Genomic DNA, 27,124 nt, shown 5'->3' with positions numbered 1-27,124 from the left:
CATCATTTGTTTAATAAAGTCTTTTCTGTTTTTAAAAAAGTTTACAAGACAGATGTGTTCCACAAGTTAAACGACAAGCAGCTGATCTTTCTTTTTAACAACTTAATCCATGCAGAAAGACTGGACTGCCTAACTTGGTGTTACGTAGCAGCGAACAATATACCAAAATATACACAGATCTACACGCTGCCATGGAAACAGGTAGCACATGACACCATAGAGTAAGAATCAAAATACAAGCCTGCTTGGATAATTTTCAGAATTCAAGTGTAAGTTTAAGGAAAAACCCTGATTCATTTTTGAAATGGAGCTTATGTACTGAGAGTGAACGCTCTGCTACAATCTGCCTACAGTCACCCTTTACTCAGCAGTCATGTGAAAACACATACACAAAAATGTTACAAGTCCTTTTTACTACTGATACTACACATCAACGACTGAATCTGATAGCATTGCTTTGGTTGTTTCAATACATAATGATTTAGGTTTCTAATGTCTTAGATCTGTTTTCCCGTTTTCCATCCTTTTCCAAAGTCATTGAAGAGTGGTGCTGAGGTGAATGTCTGTTGGGTCTCTCTTCAAGAATCCAGTACAAGAAACTGTGGAAGGCAAACAAACAGGAACATTACTACAGGTAGAGTAGAAATAGAGTACGATGCCTTCAAATCCCATACAGAAAAGCATCTTATTGTCACGGTGTGAAAATTAATGCCAGGTTATCAGTATATCACATTTTAGCAAAGTTCCGCTCCCTAGAATTTCAAATGCTATTGTCAAGGTCCGACTGACCAAAGCACTCTAGAAGGCCTGCAAACACTGGCTCTCTAAAATGTTCTTAGTTCCATACACAACCCAAAAACAGTGGGGGAAACCTTGTATTCTTGTAGCATAGCAGCAAGGCCAACAGTTGCTGAGAAACAGCACATCCTCACTTTATTTTCTAAGAAGACATTCTCCTTCCCAATGTGTCTACTCATCTCCAGTATTAAAAGATGAAGGTGCACTGAACATAAAGCCAAAGAGAGTAGAACTCATGGAATTCCAGCTGTTGCGTGATACGACAATCCACAGAACCATTCCACACCAGTCTTGAAGCTTCTCTCCATAAGGACAGCAAAAAAAAAAAGCCCATGGACTTGAGAGTTTCTTTGGTCCCCTTTCCAGATCAAACCAAACCAAATTAGCATATTTCCAGAAATCTATTAAATGCCTTATGCAAATTCATTTATATTAGTATCACATAGATAATACACACTTCTATAAAACAGAAATCATCCCCCAGTGCCTGACCACCAGGGAAATTAATGGATTATTATTTTTTTTTTAAAAAAAGCAGCTTTCTGAGCAATGCATGATATTGAATTGTATAAATCACAAGTCAGACTGAACTCATAGGGATGGGAAAACGAGAGAAAAGTTAGACCTTAACTTTACAAAGCTGTTAATAATTAAAATTCACAGCCAGCTCAGGGCTTCAGCATGTAGACGAAGGAAATAATACTTTCTTGTGAGCCTGGCCCTGTTTGAAAGTTCAAAATCAGCAATGTAGCTTTTGGGGGGGTGAGGGAAAGGAGGCAACGAAAGCTGTGTCCTGAAGACTTAAAGCTGACTGGAAGAGGATGATAAATACATATGTACATATGTAGATAATCCATGAAAAAGGATTCAGGTCTTCACAAGGATTCACACAGCCTAATCCAATTCACTCAGGTTCAGGCATGTCCTACAGGTCAACTGCCTGAAGGGAAAGGAAATCCCAGTTTTCTCATTTAATTCAAGCAGCAAGTTTGACTCTCAATGCCTGGTCTAATGTTCTCATTAGACGGTAGAGGTATATGAAATAAACTGTTATCAAGTCATCCTGGGAAAGAACAAACTGAGGAGGGATGGGTAGGAACCGCGATAGGAAGTTGCATTTCTGGACTGTCTCCAGCTTCTAAAATGTTTTTCACTTCCATTGCTGTTGGACACCCAATATGTTATTTGGGTGTTACAAATGGTGGGGGCTGTTCCAGACTGACCTGCCTGCTAGGTAAAGACAGAGAGAGAAACACAACCATGTACCTCTGCTCTGAAGAATACAAAGCAGGATTCTGAGTTAAGTCACCGCTGTGTTGTAAGACCAAAATTTTAGATTTCCTGAGTTAACCTGAAAACAGTCATGACTGAGCCAGACTCGCAGATACACACCTCCAGCCAAGCACGCAGCTGGGAAGAGGTTTTCACTTACTTCTACATTCTGATGTGCCGACTGCAGATAGAAGCAGAGGCTACCCACCAGCAAGATTATCGGTATGTCACTTTTCAGCACTTCTAATGTGACCCTCTGTACGTGCTGCTTCAGAAAAGCAACCAGGGTTAGATACTGCCAAGCAGGAGGACACAGCTTTACAGAGGAGTGGAAAAGCCAAACCTGAGGCCTGCTTTGGATGAGCTAAGGCTCTCTTTCTGAAGACACATCTCCTTCTGCTCCACTGCTTGCGCTGGGGTCATCCTTGTTACGGGGGGCATTTCTTTCTCTACTTGACTCAGACGGCACCTTGGTTCTGGTCTTCTCTTTTCTTTGTTGCTGTTTTTCAAGTTTTGTCAGCTATTCACAAAGTAAGGAGAATGAGAGAACACTTAATGGAATAAAACCATTTCAGAAGAATATTTCTAAAAAATCATAAAGATGAGCATTTGTCAAAAAACTTGCAATTCATATTCACAGCATCAATACTTAAGTCAATAAAACAGAAAAAAAAAAAAAAACCCAAGGCTTAGATTTTCAGTTATTTGGAGGAGATGCTGAATTATCATCTGCTAACACAATCACCCCTCTGAGTATAAAAGAGAAGTGCGCACATTCAAAGGACTGCCCTCTATTTTTCAGAGCTCCTTCTCCACCCAACACAATCGGCGGACACGGAAAATAATACAACACAGGGACCAAAAGAGGGAGCTGGATTCCACCAAACTCCTCTTCTGTTTTGGGTCTTAAGAGGCAGTTTTGTAGTTTCAAAGTTGCTGACAACAGATGTATCCCAAATTTGACCAAGCAGCACACAAGTAATTTTATTCTTTATTCAGAGAAAGAGATGCATAAACCTTAGCATCACACACAATAATCATTTCAGATCAGCTTGGACAAAACCCTCAGCTAACACTGCCTTGCCACCTCTCAGTAGAAACGGTTTCAATGCTACTAAAAGAGTCAAACTAAGTTGCACACAGCTGTAACTTTTACATCTCTTTCCCATTTTTCAGAGAAGCGGGTAACACTAAGTGGTGGGGACACTACAAGTTGATAGCTACTTAAATCACTACACTTTGTGTAGTTTATAAGGTTGGTTTATTTCTGTAATCTACTGATTTTCTCAATGTTTCCACAACAATCCTCCCAAGATAAAGCATACTAGTCATAAATCATTTCCTGGCCAGAAGATCTCTTCTGAGGTGAAATCTTCATAGAACCAAGTAAGATAGAATATGTGTGTCAATCATAAATTAGACAGACTTACAGAAGATGCATACAAAGACGTACATTTGAGTTCTAAGTCAGTAAGAGCTAAGAGTTCAGACTGCAGAGTCTTGGGAGGATGCACAGCATCCCCTTGTACTTTATCCCACATACACACCCTCCCTGAACACCTGCACACACAGACTTCTAGTCTGACACAGACTAGACTGGTCTAGTCTAACACTGGTTATTCCACAACTAAAATTAGTTTATTTTTACTATGTGAAATGACAGAGTGCAATGATTTGTTTGTCTAGCGTGATCCAGTCCTCACGTCACATGTAACAAACATGTTGGGTGCGATACAGGCAATATTTTAACTCACATATCTGACAGCATGCACACTACTCTTCCGCCAACAAGCCTATATACACAGCACATGAATGTTAAAGGTAATCGAGAAAGGAAGTGCATTTGCAGGAAGGGAAACAAAAGTTTGTGAGCCCTTAACCCTTTTTCAACAATACTGATGCTGAAAAAAATTTCCATTACCTCATAGTTCTGTAACTCATAACTCCATGAAACTTCATTGTTTCTGTAAATAATGTGATTACATGAATAACATGATATCCCCTCTGCTCAAAGTAGTGTTTCTTATTACTTGAAAGAAGACAAAGCCTAAGACACATGACACCAATAGTTTAAATTGAGTTACCTTTACCTTTGAGAAGGCTGTGCGCTAACCCAATAAAGCTAACCCTGGATTTTCAAAACATCAAAAACAGTAGTATATTCATTCCGTGTTATGCAATACAGAATCCGCAGCCATAATGTATATTTGTTCATATATAATTTACATATAGAGGCAGAAATGGTTCAACATGTCATATTACCATTTCAAATATGCCTATACTGGCCATTTTCCAACATGGTCTTGGGGGTAAAGAGCATTCTCACTAAGACTTCTGAAGTATATATAGTTACATATACAGTTTTATAAATATATATATCCACATATAGTCTGATGTACAAGGGGACCATACTCTCTGTTGAAATAGGAGTAGCAAGCATCCATATCCTAGAGTAAACAGTATGCAATAGATGGTCTCCGAAGTTATGACACGTATATTTAACACAAAGGACTTCATAAGTTACCTAATTCTGTAACTAATTAGTTTGAGAACAATGTAGTGCAGAGGGCAAACAAAACAGCCAATATACAGAGATAAAACTAGATCCATCTTCACACATAGCTCTGTAGCAGACCCAAAGCTCTACTCATGACTACTCAACTACATCTCTTCCTCACATGCCAACATCTCTAACAGATGGAGAAAAAACAGGAGCAGGAATAACCTTGGAATATTTAGAACAACTCCCAGGTTGGCATGATCTGATAGCAGCATTTCACCCAGCTCAAAGAAAAATGACACAACAAATTCATTTAGATGAGGGGAAGGGATACTTTGATAAACTGTATTAACCCATATCTCATATGAACAGGATTTACTTTTTTTTCTTAATTTTAACAGATTAAAGCTAAAGATAATTTATGAACTGTTTCATCCATCTAAAACTCAAATAACACTGAAATAGATAAGGATTTGCATGTACATATGGACGTAAATACACACATACATGATCTCCAATCTGCGCATACACTGTGATCAGTCTATGAACCAAAGTTCAGACACAAAGATTAAAATGCATTTCTTTGTACTCAAAATATACAGTCTCATTGTTACTACGCAGGCAACAAAAGAATTACACATCTCCTAATTTTTTCATTTCTGTGCTCTAAGGTACTTGAGAAATCCAAATGGATGTGTTATAGGAGTACAGGATGTGCTATAGCAGTACGCTCCACCACAGGAGACCTGACAGTGAGTTGAAAAAAGTTACAATAGTTAACTTTTTGGTATTACAATGAATAAAAGTTCAGACAGGCAAGTCCAGTTCAATGAAACATATCTTTAAAGTTTTCCATATAAGCAGAGAGTGTGTTCCATACTCATCGGCTCATCTGCAGGAATATAATGAGCCATTTCTGGCTACTGCCTTATGACATTTGCTGGCTAGCTGTGGAGATGGTGCACCCGTACAGAAAGTGTCTAACTCAGCTTTACATCTATAAACCAAATTCATTCTTTCCTGAGACATCTTGGAAGCCTCCTAAGGATTCAAAGCGTGGACACCTTACAGCAGACGCAGCACTGCCTCATGGAAAGTACTGTCTGCTTAAGATTTAATGCTGAGCCCAGCAATCACTAACCACTGCTAGTGTAAGAATCTTCTGATTTACTCCATACTTTCAATTCATTTGCTTATTATCAAATCAGATTACAATGGAACTGAACAGTTCGCAACAAACTGAACTGTAGTAGCTTCCCCTGCTTACTAGACTGTCACAAACAGCTGGCATATTCTCTTTTATACACACACGCACACACACACACACCCCGCATCTATTTGTTGTATAAGGAGGACCTTTTTTTTATATTAATTTTGTGATTTATTTATACCTCTCTAGCAAAAGAAATATAGAAATACAATTAATCCAAATGTATCTTTACTAATTACACTGCTAAGGAATTATAAAGACCAGATTACCATTACAATCACAGACAATCACTCAAAAAAAAAAAAAGAGGTATTTCACTGTGACATCCAATGACATAAAAGAGCTATTCATCAGCAATTATTTGTTTAATCTCTTTCTGTTAACATCGCATTAAACACTGCAGGATGGTTCATTTATCTCTTCTTGCTAAAGCAGAAAGCAAAAAGATAAAAACCACACCATCTCTAAGCTTTAGTCCCCATGCTACAAGCAAATCAACAGACTGTGTCACAGCAAAATAAAAATGCAATGGGAAGGGAGGAGAGAAGAGAATGACAAATTTAAATTGGCTGCTCATCCCACATCCTCTGTGATGGGTGAGGGATGATGGCACACATGTCAAATAATATCAGGAAAGGATGCTTAGGAGTGTCAGAAACAGCAATATCTCCAACAGTGCGTGTTAAAGTACTGATATGAGCTGGAAAAGATACCCAGTAACAGTTAATAGAGCTGCCAATTTTCAAGTAAATGGTGTTCTTTGAAAAGTGGCATAGATTAAATTCTTTGTTCATCCAAAGTGCACACAGCTGGACTGCTTTATCAGTGCCTGTGCCACTGTAAGAGCTCATCCATTCCTGTGACAAACAAGAACCCCCCACATCAGGACTTGCAATGAGCTGGAACTGAGGGTGACTAACGAAATGTGTGTGGACAGCACATTGCAGAAGGAAGGTAAGTAAATTTACGTTACTCTTATTCTAATATAAGGACTATCCAAAACCCACTCAGATAGTGCACAGAAGTACTCTGTCCGTACTCTTTTCATAGGGTCCAGGCATCGACTCAGTAAGAAAATATTTGGTGTAACCTTACCTTAGTATAAATGACAATGCTGTAAGAACATCCTGCACAAGAAGCCTCAACTTTGCTGATGAAGAATGAGGTTTAAGTAGGAAAGGAAGGCAACCAGCAGGTGAGACTGAAGCAGATCCCTTTCTGCAGGGCTGCTCTCCAGCCACTCCTCTCCCAATCTGTATCCCAATCTATTGCCCAGTATTACTCTGTTTTAGGTGTTAAATTTCATGCCATTGATGACTGCCCAGTGCTCAAATCTATCCAGATCCCTCTGCAAGGCCTCTTGTCCCTCAAGTGACTCAACAGCACCTCCCACTTTGGTATCATCAGCAAACTTGCAAATGGTGCATTCAACTCCTGTGTCCAGATCATTGATAAATATATTGAAGAGAATTGGCACTAGAATTGAACCCCGAGGATCACCGCTGGCAACCGGTCACCAGCCAGATGTAGCCCGATTAACTACAAACCTTTGGGCTCTGCCCTTCAGCCAGTTCTCCACCCAGTGCACTGTGTACCTGCTCATCTCACAACTTGTCCAGAAGGATTCTGTGAAGCACAGTACCAAAAGCCTTACTAAAATCCAGAAAAACTACACCTTCCGCCTTCCCTTCATCCACTAGGCGGGTGACCTTATCATGCAAAGATATCAAGTCAGTTAGATGGGACTTTCCCTTCGTGAACCCGTGCTGACTGTGCCTGATGACTGCATTGTCCTTTAAATGCCTTTCAATAGCACCCAGTATAATCTTCTCCATAACTTGTCAAGGTACTGAGGTTAGATTAACAGGTTTGTAGTTTCCTGTTTCTTCCCTCATGCCCTTCCTATAAACTGCTGTAACAATTTTAACAAGGTTAAGTGAAGTGTTATACAAATAGGGTTGGTGTGGCCTTGCTGAAGCATAACTGGTAATAACAATCCCTCCCCCTTCTCTTTCAGCCTGGAAAAATTGGTCACTGTTGTGTTTAGAGGATGAGAAAACCTCATCACTACATTTGGTTTTCAGCATAGCCTGCGCTGTTCCTCAGCAGAGCTAACTCTCCTTTCCACTCCAAACTTAAATTCAGGACTTAAATTTGCTGTTGTCTTGTTTCTGAGAAAGAGGCAGCTCTCCAGCTAATTGTCCCATCCATCCACCCGTGTGCAAAAGCCCCTAAATGTCAAGAAACTTCACTAAAAAAAAAGGAGGGGGACAGCTCCAGACACATTAAAAACCTAGCTAATGAGTCATGATTAAACAGCAGCTTTAATGATGAGCAAGAATAAACTGTAAAAAGCTGTTTTGCGTTACACATGCACGACCTTTACCAGGACATCAGGCAGCTATAAACAGGCCAGGGAACTGAAGAAAACAACTCAATTATTTCCATTTTCAGAGACTGCACAGGAAGCACAAGGTCATCATGCCTAAGGAAACCGCTTTGTAACGGGAATGCTACAAATTTGCAGAGAAGGCACAGCCTATATACCCACCCTTTCCAGACAGAGTCTCTGGCTCACTTACCTGTTTAGGGTCAACAGTGGCAGCCGGGGACTCCAGTTCTATTGTTACAGGACCATCGTTCTGGATGTGTACCTGCATGTAGGCACCAAACTTGCCATCTGAAAAGGGAAGGGAAAAGAAGTGCTGAGGACTCTTGGAAGGATAACACGTACCAAAATCTTTACCAAATGTGTGACTAAAAAGAAAAAAGAATACATAAAAGGACAGCCAACTAACGAACTGCAGAAAGCTACTAAGAAAATCACAGTCTATGTGCATCCAGCTATGTGGTCTGACATTCAGAGACAATAAATACGCAGCTAAGTACAGAAATGTCCACAAAACAAACCAAGTCTACAGATAATCAAGGTAGTCACAGTTCAGGCTAGGCAGGATAGTTCTCACAGGCAGGAGATGAAATTTTAAAGGATGAAACAACAGCTAAGCCTAGGGATCCAGTCTAGTTAACAGTTTGTGTTTGGAAGAAATCTTGTAGATGGACAAAAGATAAAAAGACCCAAAGCCTACTCTGAAGCATTTGACATTGAGTACTCTAGAGCAGGGGACATTGGGGTGCATCTCAGTCCCAAACTGCTACAGCAATTTCTACATTCCTGTTTGCAACCAGTTGAAGCACAGACCACATTTTTTAGTAAGCATTTGAGAAGTTTCCATCACAACAGACCCATAACATTTTTATCCTGTATAGTCTACAAAAGCCATCCCTTTGTATGTTCTCTTCTCACATCTCATTTTTCTTTGTGCAAACTTCCTTGCTCCATTTTTTTCTAGCCCAGCTTTCTACTCCTCAAACTCACCCCACCCCTGGCTGAGCTTACTTGACTGCTCACTCTCACATATTCTCTTCTCCTGTCCCACACACCCGAGTGGCCTTTCTAGACCTCCCTGTAGGGACAGCAACCCGAACAGACACTAGCATACCAATACAAATACATGGAAGAGAAAAAGGTGTACTACAGCAAGCAGACAGCAGTTACCCAAAGACTGGAACAGTATCACTTCCTGGGAAGGAGGCCTGGAGCCTGCTGAACGACACAACCAAAACCGCTTTCTGTACCACCTGGCAAGAACATGCTGAAAGCCATAGGCTCAAACTTCAGTAGTGCAACCACACACTGGGAATATTTACATGAGATTTTGTATAGCTACACAGCAGCTTTCCATGGCAACATGAGATGTCCCTGACTGAGCAGAGGTCAAAACAAACTGTCCTGATTCTTCACAAACATGTTACTGGTGGCAAATAGCTCTGAAAGAGTTTTCAGTCTTTCCCCGTCACGTCCTGTAAGTCAGATAGAAGTCCAGCACTTGCTTAAAAGAAAAAGGAAAAAGAAAAGGCACATTCAGGCCTGTCCAACACATATGCACCGTAACACAATTGATACTGACCAACTGCTTTTGCAAAGGCTGTATGCCACAAGCTGCCCCATGAGCTAGAGATACAAGCTGTGGCAAAGCCAAAAACTGTAGCACCACACAAGAGTCTGCTGGCAACGGTCCAGCGGCCAAGGAAAAGGTTCCTGGACTGATCACTGAAGAGTCACAGCAACAGAAACACCAGTGGGAAGGGGGCAAGAACATGAGTCGAGGAAGTATTTCTGTGAAAAGGAATGTGATTTACTGAAAAACAGGCTGCACAATTTTACCAGCTGCACCCCTCAGATGTTTTCTGCTCCACAGAGGAGGAAGAGAACGTGTGCCCAGTGTCCCAGCTCGCTGTCTCTACACAGGCTCCTTTGACCAAGCTGACCTTCTTCAATGTTTCAAGTGGGCCGAGAAATGTTATGGTGTTGAATCTAGAAACCTTGACAAAGGCACGACTGCCACAACTGCACACCCCCAGGTCAAACAGTAGCAAGGCTAAGCGTGTATTCCCAGTAGGCACACACACACAAACATGTACGCTACACACACATAGATATACACACACACACAGAGCCAGCTGCACAGACAGCAACGCAGACACACTCAGCACTCACATGAACACAGCTAGCACCTACAGCCTCACCTTGAACCCCTCACTGGCTGATCAAGACGAAGGGCCATTAGTGGGAAATATGTACATACATAAAATGTGGAACCCTCCAGCAGCTGGGCTTAGACACTCAGTCTGCCCAGTAGCTGCCCGTGGATCTTGGCCTCCCCAGATGCTGGCACCTGGGTATACAAGTCCCTGAGGCCTGCAGCCCTGCTCCAGCTGCTGGTACAGAACCCCTCGCACACATGCACACACATGCATATCTCCCCCCAACCCTCTGGCAGTTTGCTGCCCCCCCCCCGCCATCTTACCCTTAGACACACACATGCACACGCACAGGTCTCTTCCACAGAGATACCCATCTCTCCAGCAGCTGGCCAGGGCTCCTCTAGTCCCTCTGGGATCCAGTTTCTCCTGTGGTCTCACCCTCAGAGACACACACTCAGACCCAGTTCCGGCCACCACAGCTCCTCGCCAGTTCATCTTGCTGGGTATTTGCTCCCTCACCCTCACTTGCAGGCACAGGCCTCAGACCCATGGTCCCGCTCCAGTTGCCGCACTCAGACCCCCATTCACACACATGCACATGAAACAGTGGGTCCCTCACCCAGGAAAATAGTTAGAAATGGACTTCAGTAACAAGACAAACCAAACTGTGCTGATCAGATGCAGGGCATAGCCTCAAGCATACTGGCCAGACACTGCTTACATGTTGCTGGCCCTTTTTATTACCCGTATCCCTTTATTTTCCCATGCTTGTCCCCTCCCCAAATCACCTAGATCCACCCCTTTCCCTGCCTTTTCTTCCTCACCTAAACATCCCATAATAAGTCTTATGCGACCCTGAAATGCTCTCCTCCTGCATGTGTCTCATATCCCTACGCAGTGATCCCCCTCAGTCCAAAAGGTGCTCCTGTTAACTCCCCAGAATGGGCACCACACCTGACCCTCCAGGACAGCCCTGGCTGGGGCCTAGACAGGACCCTCTGAGTCCAGAATTTGGGTTTCCCTGCCTGCCTCTGTGCTCCTTTGTGTGTGTGCAGACCAGTTTTGCATTACATAACCTAACAAGAACTACTACAGCAGGAGTGAAAACACCTTCCCATGTGACAACTCCACTGTAGGGTCAGTACCCTCTGGAGGGAGGGGACAACTGAGGCTGTGGTGGCACCAAAGAATGGCACATCAGAAGTCACTGGCACATCAACAGTTACTGCTTTTACATGGTGCAGCTGACTTGATTGGGTGCACACTGGGTAAATAGACATACCATGAAGCTGTCAGTATTTCAGGAAAGGATCAGTGTGTTCTGAATGCTAGCTAACAGTGCAGAAGAAAAAAAGAAGAGAGTTACTAAATAATTACAGAAAATAACAGAAAAATGATGAGACAAAAGTATTACAAAGCAAGTAAAAAAAAAAATCAAAAAGACCTGTTCTCATTTTATAAATTTGCAGGAGCCTGGAACATGTAAAGGGTCCCACTGAGAAAAGATGTCAGAGCAATCAAAAACCTAGTGATTATAATTTTCCAGCACAGTTTTCAAACCCTTTGCCACCCATGATAGATGAGAACCTGCAGGGAAAACCCAGGCAGTTTTTCCCTAAACCTGTAGCTTATGGTTTCACCGATGAATCACGGAGGCACACATTTTCAGAGATGCTTATAAATGACTCTCACTTGAGCAACAAAAGCTTGAGGAATGCTTGCTACTTTTGGTTAGCTGTATCTGCACATTTGAAGTCTAGCTACCATAATGTGTAAGTGTCTCTTAAAGAACAAATACTGACTACTGCGCAGGAATCTCAGAGTTGCTTCCTGCACAGAAACAGACAGTTTCTGCATTTGACAAGCACAATAAAAGACGACTCTATACCTTCATGCAGAAAATGAGGGAAGGATCTACTGACATGCTTAGAAAGTCATTATATTGCTTCTTTAGGAAGATCAAGCAGATGCTATTTGACCTGCTGCTGCTAGAAGGGCTTTTGTTATATTTACAGTGTATATGGAAAGAGATGTACCTATATGCCGATCACATAAACCACTCAAAACTAATGCATCTTTCTTTAACAAAATAATAAACAAAAAATACCACCTTAAACTTTATTAGTGGGAGCACAACTTTTCAAATAGCTCTCTACATATCGTATCATCCCTCTGCTGTACTTTACTCACAGAAAAGGACTGTCTTTTGCACTTCCCATAGATGTATGGACCTAAAAAAAAAAAAAGTAAACTTCACAGGTCCCTTTTTTCAAATGCTGATAAAGTGGTCAAAGAACCCCCCACCTTTACCAGAACACTCAAGGCACTCCCATGTCACAAGCACTTTCTATCTTGTTTTGGAATCAGAACTATTGTCAAGGGACATTCTGTAACAGCTCCCTCCATTCTCCTCATACTTAAACTTCCAGTCTTTTGACCCAAGGTCACCCCAGGTCAAGGTGAACCACAGCTTAGAAAGTTTAATATGTAAAGTTAATGGAAACAGTATTTAAACCAGAAATGTCTGTTAATGCTGCCCTCCTCTATAGCCTCTCTCCTCCAAACCTTCCTCTCAAAGACAGGAAGAGTCTGCACCTTGCAACCACCACAATATGAAAGGCAGTGCGGGTTTCAATCTCAGCAACCTCATTCTCTCAAAGAATTTAATAAGCCAACTAAGGGAGAATTTCTTCACACATTCCAAAATCCTTTTACTAGTCTTAATCCAAAATGTCTTGTGGACCACCACACAACCTCATCTTCAAGCTTTCAAACATACTGCAAAGGTGATATTGTCAGAAGCAGCTGCCACCCTCCCTTATCACAAATTGATGTGTCCTGTAGTTTCAGGGACGATGGTCCCTGCACAGTATGTGCTTTCCTCATGGGACGCTTCTGGATTTTTGTGCTGGCGGCTCCCTTATACAACAAAACCAAAGGGTTCTAGCGGTCCATTGGTCCTCATAGCTCTTTTCAAGAAGTGATCTCACTGTAACACAGCTTTTTTCTCTGCAGCTTCAGGGTCAGGTCTTGCCTGAAAGAAGGGAAAGCTAAAACTTAGTTTCACAATTTCTTCTTAAATCAATGCCTAATTCCTCTGCAGGAAGAGATGTTTCTTCAGCAGAATCTCCCTCACTGTTGGCTGCCTGCCTCAAAAACACACTCCTGCCTTTCTTCCCTTGTTCTAGTGTCTACAGTAGTGTCAGTATATGGAAATTCACACAACCTTTCAGAGAAGGCATTTTTCATTTGTGTGTTACGGTTTCCTGAAGAGGTAAAGATGAGACACAAGCCTGACTCCTCTAAAACAGATTGACATCTGTCGTACCACTGCATTTTGCACACCAGTGGAACACACCACCTCTGCAGCAGCTGGGCAGACAGGCTGCAAAGGAGTTATTATTCTGCCCTTGAATGCAACTTCTCAAACTCTAATGCAGACAAATCCCTCTTCTGCCCAGGACTGCAAAGAAACCGAAGACATCATCTCTTCCATCTCTCTGTCCCAAGAGTGAGCCTGGATTGATTTTCATTTTTCAGTCAGAAGGAAAGGAGGAGAAATACTCCACCCTCCTTGGATGTTGCTTGCTACCCCAGTAACTTTGGGTAAATTTATCACATGACCCTGTTCTGTCCATGGGAGACACTAGACCCTTAAATACTATTTCTTTTCCTGTTTTTTATATCACAATGCTCTTCAATGTAATAAGTACATTTCCCTACTTTAAGACTTCTTGACTAATCAAGTCACCCTTGCAACATCCTCTGCAATAAAATAGGATCCTACAAGTATAATTAAAGTGACAAATTTATTCTGCCAGACACCAATCTCTTCAAATTCCTTTTCCCTTAGAATCTGGCATGCATGCCTTCCTCAGAGGCAAAGATCTTTATCTGAGGTGAGACAAACAAGCCACATCTGAGATGTAAAGACTTGAAAATGAGATATAATTTGCTTTCAGAATATTTTTTGGACATACCTCAAGCCTCATGACCTAGAAACTTCACACTGGTTTTATTCAGAAGTTACTTCTAAGCTGGTCTACTTGGAAACTTACTCCTAATTAACCCCATGCGGGTACTCTTGCTCCAGATAAGAGCACTTATTCCAAAGTGAAAACGCTCACAAAGGGAATTAATCAGAGAGAATAACTCTGCTTTCAACTTGCACCAAACCTTAATCTGAATCAAACTCCTCCTTGTGGAACAGTCCTCTCATATTTACTCAGATATTGCTATTAAGGGAGCGAGATATTTCACACACTGACACGCTAACCCTTACTGCCTCAGAAGGCTAAATCCACATGCAAGACAGAGAGTGAAGGCCCTGAAACACAAAGAGAATCCCCAGTGGGCCTATTTTGGGGATATTTATTTATACAACAGAGTACTTGGACCCATATTCACCAGCTCTGCTCCTCAGAGTGCAGTGAGGTGAGGTGTGAGAATGAATTTCACAACAAGAAAGCACTGAAGCAAGACAAGCAAGGACTTCTGATGCAACCTTCTCTTTCCTAGACACGGGCGTCCACCTGCAGTCTAAAGACATCTGTGCTAAACTGGGAACCATGGCTCTGAGCCTTCTCCAAGGTTGTTTATCAAATGTTTATCAAATGCTCTGGGTGTGAAAGAATGGCTTGTGCTTCTCTTTGGGGAACACTTACCATTCTGAGCTCCAAGCTGGCAAGCTCCAGATAGACCAGATACCAGATGGAAGAGCTGCCTGCCCAGCACCTACAACAGTGGCACAAGTAGCAGCACAACTTCGAACAGACAAATTAGTCTATTGAAAAAATACAGAGGCCAGAAAACACAAGGCTCTTAGGCAATATATTTATTGACCTCTTTGACTCAGCTACACAATTTCCACTTTAAATGATTAAATTATTCCTCTAAAATGCATTAAGCAATTTGTAAGATCAAAGGGAGGGGCATCTACAGCAACCCAGAGAATCAAACTCTCGTCTCCAATAACTACCAGTGTGTGTGTGTATGTGTATCTGTAGGGGAAATATATGAGTACAGATTTTGAAGATAGAAGGTAAAGCCTCATGCTGATACTTTAAGCCTATTTTAATAGTCCAGCAGCTCACTCATCAGTGCTCCTTCCCAGTGCCCTTCCATCACGCTTTGTAGTATAGGACAGCCCCCAGCAAGTCAGGTTCTGATTTCCTTAGGACTTTTTCAGGGCAGAATTCAGTATATTTGCATGCCACACTAAATCACAGCCCAGGTATTACAATTTGACAAAATTATACAGACACTCAAGCAGTCCTGCTCACATACAGCCTGCCAGTGCATAAAGGCTCTCTGTTCCGATCCACCTCAGCTCAGGGAAATTGTAAACTCTACTGATGCAACCACAAGACTTAGCCTACTATCCATGAAACCATCAAGCTTCAGAAACTTTGCACACACAGAAATAAATAGATAAAACAAGGAAGCAAACAAAAAAACACTGGCAAAGCAATTGGCACAACAGAAACTTTGATCGTAAAAGTCTAACAACACAACAAAAACTGGTACAGCCTAAAAAGAAAGCAAAATTATAAATTAACAGGCAGTTCCAATGCTGCCAACAGTTTCAAATGCATGTGTTATCTGACACAATAGCGCAGGCAGCCACTCTTGGGTTTCTATATCAGTTTTCCAAATGAAAAAACAAAATGCAGAAGTTAAGCCCTTTTTTCAGGAAGCACTGGCAAACAAGTGCCAGAATGTGAACAGCAGTAGCTATTAATTTCAGGTGTCTAACTGTTGCTCACTGAAAAGAGAAGTTCAAAAAGCTGCTGTCAAAATATAAACTGATTGAAAGTATTTCAGAAACGAAGTGTTTTCCAAAGCCTAAGAATAAAGATGTAGATATACAGGGATATATCAAATTTTCATTTAAGTGACAGAAGAAAGTCCATACTTGCATTTAGTTTACAGGGACATAAGGGTCCAACTTGATCAAATCTTACCACTGCAAATCTTATTCCTATTGACTTCCCAGGAAGTTCTGTTACCAGTTTCAGAGGCACGGGAAAGTGTCCTAACTTAGTCGTAAGATTTAAAAAAGTAAATATTCCAAATTCATTAGAACAGAAGTGTTCTATGTTACAGACCAAAAGGGATGCAGGGAAGAGGTATCAGAAACGCATTCCTTATCATCAACCAATATTGACTGGAAGAACATATCAAGCTACTGGAAAGCTGACACAAGATGGACATTTTATGTGTGCATTTCACTGTGCCTTCTTGAAAAGCACTGGGAAAATTACCTTCATCTGCAGTCAATACAGAGATTAGCCTCTAAATCTTTCCCCAGATACCAGTTTTCTGTCTTTTTGTCCTTTTTTTCCTCATGAGGAAAGTAAGGCTGACCATTATTTATTGATAGCACCCATTTAAAAAACAGTCTTTTCTAGACACTTGTCTTCTGGGCAAGCGTATCAAAAAATCAAGCCTAAATATGAAAACGGCAAGAAAGCAAACAGAAAAGTAAACAGAAAAGATTAAGGGTGGATAGAGCCCAAATGCAAAGGGAAGCCAGGCATTTTCTGGTAGAGAGAAAACTTTGCACACATGGCACAGAGCTGAGAAAAGGTAGTCTAAATCAAATACTTTCCTCAAGTAGCACATTACACCTCCCGCTGTCATCATTACCATTTCACAGAATGTGAAACTGAAGCGACAGATGGAGCTACACTGTCCATCACACACTGGCGATGCCTTCGAGCCTGACTAACCACATATGCCTCAGAAAAAATGCTCCTCCTGGGTTAATCTAGCTACACAGGACAAAATATCCAGACTTTGAAGGAGCGTAACCCCAGAGCCAGAATCCCTTGTTCTCATGGCTGCAGCCTCTCTGGGTTACATTGTCAGAGTCATTGCTTGCACTGCACAGCCAATAACGATACAAGAACATCTACATGTCAAACTGTTCCAGAGGAACACCAGGAAATGGCTTGGCTAGAGGAAGACAGGTCCGATCACCCTGCTGGGTTGCTAGTGAAAATACCGTAACATCCCCTTATGTACGGCCACATAAAGACAGCTCCTTTGCAACACAGACAGAAAATCGCAGAATAAAAAAAAGTAACAATCAGGGAAAAGCATATATAAGAAAGGTCCACTGGTCACATCGAGGACCTTACCGACCTGTTGCCCTTACCTTTAATAAGCTCTGGTTTGTAGGCTTTTCTTAGCTGTTCTAGGAAGTTGTTATAAAAACACTCCGCCTGCTCTGTAGGCATTGCCATGTGGTAGTCAGGCTTGTTTCCTTTCAGGATGCACTGGAGAGTAAATTGGCTCACACACAACACTTCATACTGTTTATCCATCACGCTTTTGGACCAGTGCTTCCCACTTTCATCTTCAAATACTCGCAAGTTCAAGATCTTTCGAACCCTAGGAGGAGAAAAAGTTAACTCCTAAATTGTGCCATGCAGGATCAACAGGTAGATGAGACACACAGGATGAGACAAAAGGGAAGGCAGATGAATATTCATCCTGCCTCCACATAACAAGATATCCTTTTGTCCCTTCATTCCTAAACCACCAGAATCTCATCGTATTAGGCAGAGCCATAACCAAGAAAGCCCTTACACATAACATTGTCAGACCATTAATTAACATTGTCATTTTACAGAGCATGAAATCAGGACATGTAACTGCAAGTTACAGGGTGACATAAAGATGGCATAGGAAGTAAGAAAGCATACCCTTTACTATCTGATTTCATGTGTCACAACATTATTTAACATGTGAATAGCTTTGGGAATTTTAATCCTCCCACCGCACTGGGAAATCACGCTCAGTATGAAATGAGATCATCCTAAGCCATGGTTGTTTCCAAACACAATTCACATGTATTCCTCCAGCTTTGTCACTGCCTAGCACTCTTTCCAAACCCAGCACCACAAGCCAGATGAGGACAACACTTTTTCATCAGTATCACAGAACCACAGAACGGTTCGGGTTAGAAGGGACCTCCAAAGATCATCTAGTCCAACCCCTCTGCAATAAGCAGGGACATCTTCAACCAGATCAGGTTGCTCAGAGCCCCATCCAACATGACCTTGAGTGTCTCCAGGGATAGCGCATCTACTACCTCTCTGGGAAACCTGTTCCAGGTTTTACCACCCTCATCATAAAAAATTACTTCCTTATATCTAGTCTAAATCTTCACCCTTTTAGTTTAAAACAGTTACCCCTTGTCCTATTGCAACAGGCCCTAATAGAAGTCTGTGCCCATCTTCCTTACAAGCCCTATTTAAGTATTGAAAGGCCGCAGTAAGGTCTCCCCAGAGCCTTCTCTTCCCCAGGCTGAACAACCCCAACTCTCTCAGCCTCTCCTCATAGGAGAGGTGTTCCATCCCTCTGATCATTTTTGTGGCCCTCCTCTGAACCTGCTCCAACATGTCTATGTCTTTCCTGTGCTGAAGACTCCAGAGCTGGACGCAGTACTCCAGGTGGGCTCTCACCAGAGTGAGGGGCAGAATCAGCTCCCTCGACCTGCTGGCCACAGATGAGAGGAGGAAGGCAGGGAACAGTGCAGAACTGCAGGTGGCAGTGGTGACTGGGACTTGTTTGTATTTGTATTAAGGCTGATTTTTGGATCTGGGGGGAAGAACTGACTGGTTTGGATACTCAGAGAAGGCAAGAATTTCACAAAAGGATCCTGAAGAGCAGCAGGCAGACTTGCAACCCAGTCTATGGCTGGACTTTGACAACAAGACTGCGTGCACGCCACTCTCCTGTCTTTGGTTTCTTCTTTTAGCTTCTACAAACCTGCAGTACCTATAAACAAGAGAGCATATCAAGTGCAAAGCATTTCAGTTGCAGCCATCAGCCAGACATTTTATGCTGCACCAGAGGTGAGGCAGTTAGTATAAAATAAAGCTGAAACTTTGTTATAGTCATAGAATAGAATCATAGAATCATGGAATAGTTTGGGTTGGAAGGGACCTTTAAAGGTCATCTAATCCAACCCGCCTGAGGCACAGTCACAAAAACATCCTTGCCAAAGACAAACAGAATTGACTCCTGAATGAAGTGGATGGTTAAAATCCTTGGAAGACCCCAGCATATAAGCTTAAATCATCGTCACTGCTGTGTTTTAATGATAAAGATGTTTGTTGTTTCATTTACAGGATTACTAAAGTTTCCTTTAATAGGACCTGAAGAGCCTGGTTAAGCTGATTTCTTTTATTCCTTTTTTCCAGATGCTGGCTTCCTGCCTTTCCTGCATCAGTCATCCAAACAACCTGGTGTTGAGAGCACAGTCACTATGGATCGCCCGCTTGCAATATTCAAAAGCATCTTTCACATTCATTAAGGTAGGAATGAGAAACAACAATAGAGGAAATGTTACACACTGAGGGGGCAAACAGTAAGGCAAGCCATAAGAAAAACAGCTTCAGCTTTGCTGCAATTCTCTACAAGTTTCTCATGATTATGTGAGATCTTTGGTGACCTTTAGTTCACGTTCCCACTCTCTACTTTCTCTTCCGCATCTGCTAAGGGTTGTTTTTACCCTCACTCATATTCTTCTCCCCTCACTGCTTGAGCCTTTCGACTTCTGGACATCAGCTAGCTCTATTACCTGTTTCTTCTTTGCCTTCGTAAGAACTGAGGTCAGCCCTAGAACAATGAACAGACCGAAGGAGACAGAAGAAGCCCCTGGAGAACTCTCTCTTCATGTGTTAGCCGGCTGAATCATGATATTTTGCATCCATGGAACAGATGGCCAGAGCCAGTGCTCCGGGCTGCCAAAATTCTTTCACTTTTACAGAAAAGTAACTGACGAGAATATCCAGCCTTTTGGAATAACAAAACTTCTCGTGTGCAAGCTAAAATGAGAGTCTGAGGTTTCTGATACGTCCCATCCTTGAAGGATGTCCTTCGGCGTAAATTCATACAGTAAAAAGGACAGATATTTTAAAAGGGGTGATCAGAAAAACCCAACATGTCAATTCTTCATTTTTGAGTCTGTTCTTGATAAAACACACACAGACAGGGAATGGAAACAGGATTTTCTCAATTGAACATAAAAAGAAAACTCTAACTAAGAAGCCTGTATTCAAGGTAAAATCTGAAGAGGAACTAACAGGCAAACCTAAGTTTCCCGACAGGACTGCCCCATTTGTTTGGCTACTGCACAGGTATCGCTGATTCAGTGTCAGAAACACACAAATAGAAGAGTACAAGGCAAAAGGAAATATGTGACTTACATGTGCTCCAGCTCTCTTTGCGTATCTTCCAAAGAAATGCCCAGCAGCACACAGAGGCCTCGTCCTATTGAACTTATTTGTTCACCGCCCACTGGGGGAGGGGGGGGAGAAAAATAAGGTTAAATGCACTGTCTTGTTTTACAACACAAGTATTGACTTCAGCTGGCAACCATACAACCACCAAAGAAAACATTCTAAACCCTTCTTCTCTGTCTTAAGTTTGTTAAAGTAAAGATCACATAGATGCTCTCTCTCAAAAGTCCTTCCAATGTTGTGACTTATTTGTGAGGGACTAGCTCAAGATGCTTACTCCAGCATTTAACAACAATGTATAAAGATTTTTTACTACAATTGGATCAGCACTGCTAACCAGAGAGGTGGCAGAACTCTCTCAAATCCTTGTAAAAATAATCCACCTGGCTGATAACAATAAGTGTACTCAATTTCTTTACTCCACCATTCCCTGCACACTTTGCATTAGTTGTGAAAAGGTGATTTCTACTTGATACAGCCCTCATGGATTTTTTGAAACAAGACTTTTAACAACGTGCAAATTCTACCCTCCTAGTTGGGAACACAATCTCTTTAAATGATATTTACAATAAACCATCGCAGATCTAGTGTGTTTTCCTAAGAAATGTTTTAAATTATCTTATTTTAATTAAATTATCTTATATTAAATTATCTTAACATGGTTGAGCCTGAGATGACTGTAGTAAGATTTAAATGAGGTCTTAAAACTGAGATAAGCACCAGCTCCCCAGCTGTTAAAACTATACCCAGGCTCACGCAACTGAGAAAAAAGCCCCAAGCATCCTGTAAAATGAAAGGCGAGCGGGCTCCCAGCAAAAGCTGAAGGCTTGTGTCTGCATACTGGTGGCCAGATCTGGACTATTCCCAATGGGCAGAAGCAAATCAGGGGGGAAAACTCCTCCCAAAAACTCTTCCTTTCCATCCGATCTGGGTATGAGCCCTCCAGCTCAGAAGTCTATCCTCTTGCTAAGCACAGCACTATCTCCCTCACAGAGGGATTTCTCAAACTCTTTAAAAGCTAGAAACAACAGTTTAAACTCTACCCAGAAATGTAGCAATGTCAGCCACAATCCTGGTGCTGACAGGGTCTGCCCACGCTTGTACCCGCAGTACCAGCCATGCACCAAAGCTGTGCTCCTTACTGATTCACAGGCATGCTCTTCCAACGCTTACTGACCATCCACACATGAGCAGAAGCCATTTATTTAACGTGCAGGCTATCCTGCTGCACACCACCTTGCCTCTGGGCCCCCGGGCAGGCACACTTACCGCCTCACGCGCAAAAACTTCTTGGGGATTTTATGCATCTTGAACACAGAAGGTCCAACCAGTGCAAAAAGCGGGGACATACCGTCAGGACACACCGTTCCTACCGGCAGCTAAGCAAGCACCAGGGCCATCACTGGCTGCCTTGACCCACACAAGCAGTGCATGGTGGCGACTGGGACAGCACTGCCAACACATGCAAGCAGAGGGGAAAGGTGAGTCAGGTTGCACTGCAGCGTGCTTGCAATGCAAGGAGGTGACTACCACTGTAGTGCATGCGAGCCATCAGAGAAGGCAACTGGGACGGCACTGCCAACACACACAAACAACGCAAGGAAATGACTACGATTGTAGTGGCAGCACATGCAAGCCATGCAAGGAGGCGATTGCAACTATACTGCCCATGCACACAAGCAACACAAGGAGACAGCTCTGACTATAGTGATGACATATTCAAGCCGTGGGAGAAGGTGATCACAACTGCTGACACACACAAGCAGTGCAAAGAGGCAACTGTGACCATAGTGTCACAGCACATGCGAGCCACGCGAGGAGGCAACTGGGATGGCTCCATTGACACACACAAGCGATACACAACAACAATGAGCCCTGCCGACACAAGCAAGCAACACAAGGAGATTACTGCAATTATAGTGCCAACGCATGCAAGCCATACAAGGAGGCAACTCTCATTACATAGACAACACATGCAAACGATGGGCAAAGGCAACTGGGATGGCACTGCCAACACACACAGGCAATACAAGGAGATGACTGCGACTGTATTACCGACACATGCAAGCAACGCAAGGAGGCGATTGCAAGTTCACTGCCAACACACGACAGCAATGCAAGGAAGCAACTCTGATTATAGTGCCCTGCACATGCAAGCCATAGGAGAAGGGGATCACAACTGCATTGCCGACACACGCAAGCGATGCAAGACGACTGTGCCTGTAGTGGCAGCACATGCAAACCACAGGATAAGGCAATTGGGATGGCACTGCAAACACACGCAGAACAATCACAGCAGTAAACACGACAGCCCTGCCAACACAAGTAAGCAATGCAAGATTACTGCAACTCCAGCGTGAATGCATGCAAGCCACTCGGGGAGGCAACTGCAGCTGGCTTGCCAGCCCACGCAAGCCATGCCAGGAGGCGACTCTCATTACAGGCAACACACGCAAGCCATAGTTAATGGCAACTGGGACAGCACTGCCGAAACCCAAAAGCAGTGCAAGAAGGGTCAGTCTGATTATAGCGCCCAATACCCACAGGCCATAGGCTGGGGTGATCCCAACTGCACTGCCAACATACGCAGCCGACGCACGGCTGTAATCAGGCGAGCCCTGCCAGCACAGGCGAGCAATGCAAGGAGACGACTACAATTGTAGTGCCAACGCGCGCAAGCCGCGGCAAGCGGGCGACTGCAACCGCCCTGCCAACGCTCCGCAGCGCACGCAAGGAGGCGGCTCCCATTACAGAGCCCACACATGGGTAAAAGCAACTGGGAGGGCGCTGCCAACACCCGCAGGCAACGCCAGGAGGTAACTGGGCCAGCGCTGCCGCCGCCACACAAGCAAAGCAAGCCGAGCCACGCCAAACCCACGCAGGGGGACGACGGGAGGGGAGGAGGACGCCCACGCACGCCAGCCGTGGGAGAAAGGGAGGGGGACGGCGCTGCCCACACACAGAGGCAACGCCAGGAGGGCGCTGAGGGGCCGTTGGGGGCCGCGGCGGGGAAAGGAGGCCCAGCCGGGGGAAGGGGGAGGCAGGGGGCCCTCCCCCCCTCCCGGTGGCGGCACACTGACCTGTGACACTGGCCTGAGCCACCCGCTGGACGATGGCCTTCATGGTGGCGCGGCCGCGCAGCGCAGGCCCGACGCCGGTTGGGGGGGGGTGGGGGGGGGAAAGGCGGCGGCGCTAGGCAACGGCGGCCGCTCCCTGCCGGCCCGCCCCGCTCACAGCGCCCCCTGGCGGCTGGGGGGTGCTGGCGCAGCCTCCCTGTAAGAGGTGCTCTAGGGAGGGCGGAGCGGGTATGGTATAACATAGGTACAAGGGGTACCTGTAGGGTCTTCCCCTATAGGATGCCTCTATAGGAAAGTGAGGTGTGCGTAGAGGCAGGTGAGGTGTCTACGGATGTTTTGCGGGCGGAGGGGTTCCCTTCCTCTGAAGGGAGTTGGCGCCTATAGGGTCTTGGGAGGGGGGCGCCTATAGAAAGGAGCAAATGCAGGTAACGGGAGTGGCGTCCTCTATAGGAATAGCTATAGGGGAACGGGGGGATTCACATAGAAATTAGTGCCTGGGGGAAGCCTTCTGGAAAAGGAAGTCGTGGCTGTAGGGACCCAAGGAGACCACATAGAAAGGCGGGTCTGTAGGTGCATGAGCTAGGGCTCACATGATATAAAAGCCCCTATAGAAGCTGGGGGGTGTGGGCAGAGGGGCTGGAGGCAGCTTTCTATACAGCGAGGTTGCATCTGCAGGGACTGCGGGGAGACCTGTGGCAGGGGGAGCATCCTCCTAGAAAAGGCTATAGGGTCAGCAGGCAGCCCCTATAGAAGCAGCTGCCAGCAGGGGTAAGCACCTATAGAAACTAAGGTCTGGGGTCAGCTTTCTCTGATGGGAGGCAGCATCTATAGGGTCTGGGGGAAGCCCCTGTAGAAAGCAGGGGCTGGGGGCAGCTTTCTAGAAGTGGAAGTTGCGGCTGTAGGGAGCACCTATAGGATCAGCAGCAAGAGAAGCTGGGAGAAATACCTATAGAAGTCAGTAGTCAGGAGCAGCTTACTGTGAAAGGAGGTGATGTCCATAAGGATTAGGAAAAAGCCTACAGAATGAAAGTTAGTTGCAGCCACAGCAGCTGGGGCAGCACCCTATAAGGCAAGGTAGCATGTGTAAGGATCAGGGAAACCCCTATGGAAAGGAGGGGCTGGTGGAGCGCTGGGAGCAGAAAACTTAGAAAGTTTTCAGCTTACAGTGGTATTTATGCACTTGTAATTCAACTCTTGTAAGCTTTTATTTGAAGGACAATTAACAACTCTCATACGCCAAATATTAAACTACGTTCCTTCATGTTTACTCATGGTTCTTAAAGTAACCGTTTCAGAGCTGATCAGGTGAGGAGCCATTCCAGGTACGTCCTGCTCACCCACTGGGAAATCAATATCACAAAAAGGCTGCAACAGACAGCCACACAGTCAGAGTGTCCAACACAGGCAGCACACAGATTCATTAATGTCTCACAACATGCCTAGTTCAACACAGTTTGTGTTTCTTAATTTGAATACATGTGCAAAGAACAGCAGTGATCTGAGCAGACAAGAAAGTTTGCAAGTTCTGCGAAGTTATGTCAGAGATGGAGCTGTCATTTCAGCAATGCAACAGGCAGTCTTCCACCGATGGTCTGGTGCCAGGCACCAGGATGACATTCTCAGAGAAGCCAGCTCCAGCACAAAGTTCTGAGCTTCCAGACCACTCAATTTTCAGGAGGGCTGTCATTAGAATCAAAGAATGATTTCACATGCCTGAGCAGTCGAGTAATAGGAGGCTGAACGTCCTTGTATGTTATTACTGTTGTCACTTGTAATCCAAAAGCTGTTTCTCTAGTGAATACTTCCTTCTGTTGTGCTTTGTTTGCCTGAGGATCACTTTCATTCTCTACAAAACAGGGGGAGAAGGGAGGGGAGGAAAAAAATAAAAAAGAGCATAGCAATGAAAAGGTTTTATCCCTTCATCATGGCAAAACAGCAGTCACATAAGCATTCAGTCTTCTTTTTGCTTTTTCTTAAATTCTGAGAAATCAATAGCAAATATCTGGTGACTGCGTAGACAGAATACACTGGTACTGGACTAATATCAGTACTACAGTAGTGGCAATAACAACTGGCTTCCAATCATCCTCATTACAGCTAGCTCCATATTACTACACCTTAATAAGCAGCAGGCTGCTGAGGGAGGGGAGGGGAGAGGAGCCTATTTCAGTTGGAAGGGGCTACAACAGTTATGTAGTCCAACTGCCTGACCAATTCAGGGGTGACCTGCATATTATTAAGGGTATTTCCCACTGACAGGCTTGGGGCATCGACCACCTTTCTAGGAAGCCTATTGCAGTGTTTGACCACCCTCTCGGTAAAGAAATGCTTCCTAATGCCTTCCCTTGCGCAGCTTTTAACTATTCCCGTAATGCAAATTGGAAGTTGGAAAGGGTCTAGACCCTGTTCTTGTCACCAGAGATAAAGCACACGCTTTCCCCATCAACACGGGATTTATCTGCCTTCGGGATGAACCTCCTGGGCATGCCCGGAGGCGCCGGGCGCACACCGAGCCAGCAGCAGCGACCCCCCCCCTCCACCCCGGGCGCCCTGCCGGACCCCGACAGCTCACCCGTCCCAGGCAGAGCCCTCGCACCCCGCAGCCGCACAGCTTCCGCAGCCCCGAGAGGCGGGCAGGCTGCCAGGGCACTTCAGCGGAGGCAGCACCCGCCTCTGCTTTCCTCGGCCGAGGCAACAGCCGGAACTGGCGCTGGGGGGAACCCACCGCCGGCAGCTCCGGTCCCCCCGGGCCGGGAGGGAGCCCAAGCCCCGCCCCAGATAGGCCCCGCCCCTCACCACGCCCCCTCAGTTAAGCCATGCCCCTCAATCCAGCTCCCTCAGCCAAGCCCCGCCCCCCTCGCCAGGCCCGCCCTCAGCCCCACCGCCCTCCCGCCACCAGCACCACCACTACCACTCCCCGCCGAGGTGACCCCAGGCGGCGTCCCCGGACTCGGGGCCGCTCTAGCCCGTACCGGGCCCGCCGCCGCTCTCGGTGCCGCCGCTGCTGCTGCTGCTGGAGCTGTAGTGGAGCATGGCCCCCAGCATGGTCCAGCCGCCCACCGAATAGAGCAGCGCCGCCCGAGCGTTCCATATCGCCGCCCGCATCGTCCCCCAACAACGCCCGCCCTCATTGGTCGGGTCTCGCCGCCAATCAGGAGGGGTGAGGCGGGGCAGAACGCCGGTGCGCGCATGCGCGCTGGCTACGGGGCAGGAGCAACCGGAAGATGGTGGCGGGGAGGGCCGCCATAACAGGAAGGCCGTGCTGCGGCTGCGACGCCCAGCGCCTGGGTGCGGTGCGAGGATTGCGGTTGGAAGAGAGGCGAGCGGCCTGCACGGCCGCTGCTGAGAACCGAGCTTGGGCGGGAGCTCCGCGACCGAGGCTGTGTGAGGCGATTCAGCTCGGCCCGGGGCGGCCTCCGGGACGTCGTCTTACTCAGCCGCACTGCCGGTTTTCCGGTCAGTTTTC

The 27,124-nt window shown here is 44.9% G+C and overlaps 2 protein-coding genes across 2 annotated transcripts; both read right to left on the bottom strand.

Annotated features, from left to right (window-relative positions):
• On the bottom strand, positions 1–23,754 carry DTD1 (D-aminoacyl-tRNA deacylase 1). Its single transcript, XM_082481034.1, has 6 exons — positions 23,662–23,754; positions 20,549–20,639; positions 17,488–17,723; positions 8,363–8,460; positions 2,414–2,590; positions 1–599 (listed from the first exon to the last, which is right to left on the bottom strand). The coding sequence occupies exons 1-5, from the start codon at positions 23,702–23,704 to the stop codon at positions 2,435–2,437; spliced, it is 624 nt and encodes a 207-aa protein (XP_082337160.1). The 5' UTR covers positions 23,705–23,754; the 3' UTR covers positions 1–599; positions 2,414–2,434.
• A 1,090-nt stretch (positions 23,755–24,844) lies between these two features.
• On the bottom strand, positions 24,845–26,763 carry SMIM26 (small integral membrane protein 26; the record flags this gene model as incomplete). Its single annotated transcript, XM_082481652.1, has 2 exons — positions 24,845–25,504; positions 26,631–26,763. The coding sequence occupies 2 exons, from the start codon at positions 26,761–26,763 to the stop codon at positions 25,323–25,325; spliced, it is 315 nt and encodes a 104-aa protein (XP_082337778.1). The 3' UTR covers positions 24,845–25,322.
• Positions 26,764–27,124: the final 361 nt, after the last annotated feature.

Source organism: Vanellus vanellus (assembly GCF_965231255.1).
Source record: "Vanellus vanellus genome assembly, chromosome: 3".
Classification (NCBI taxonomy): Eukaryota; Metazoa; Chordata; class Aves; order Charadriiformes; family Charadriidae; genus Vanellus; species Vanellus vanellus.
The sequence above is the reverse complement of the archived record's forward strand: the minus strand, read 5'-3'. Positions and strand labels throughout refer to the sequence as shown.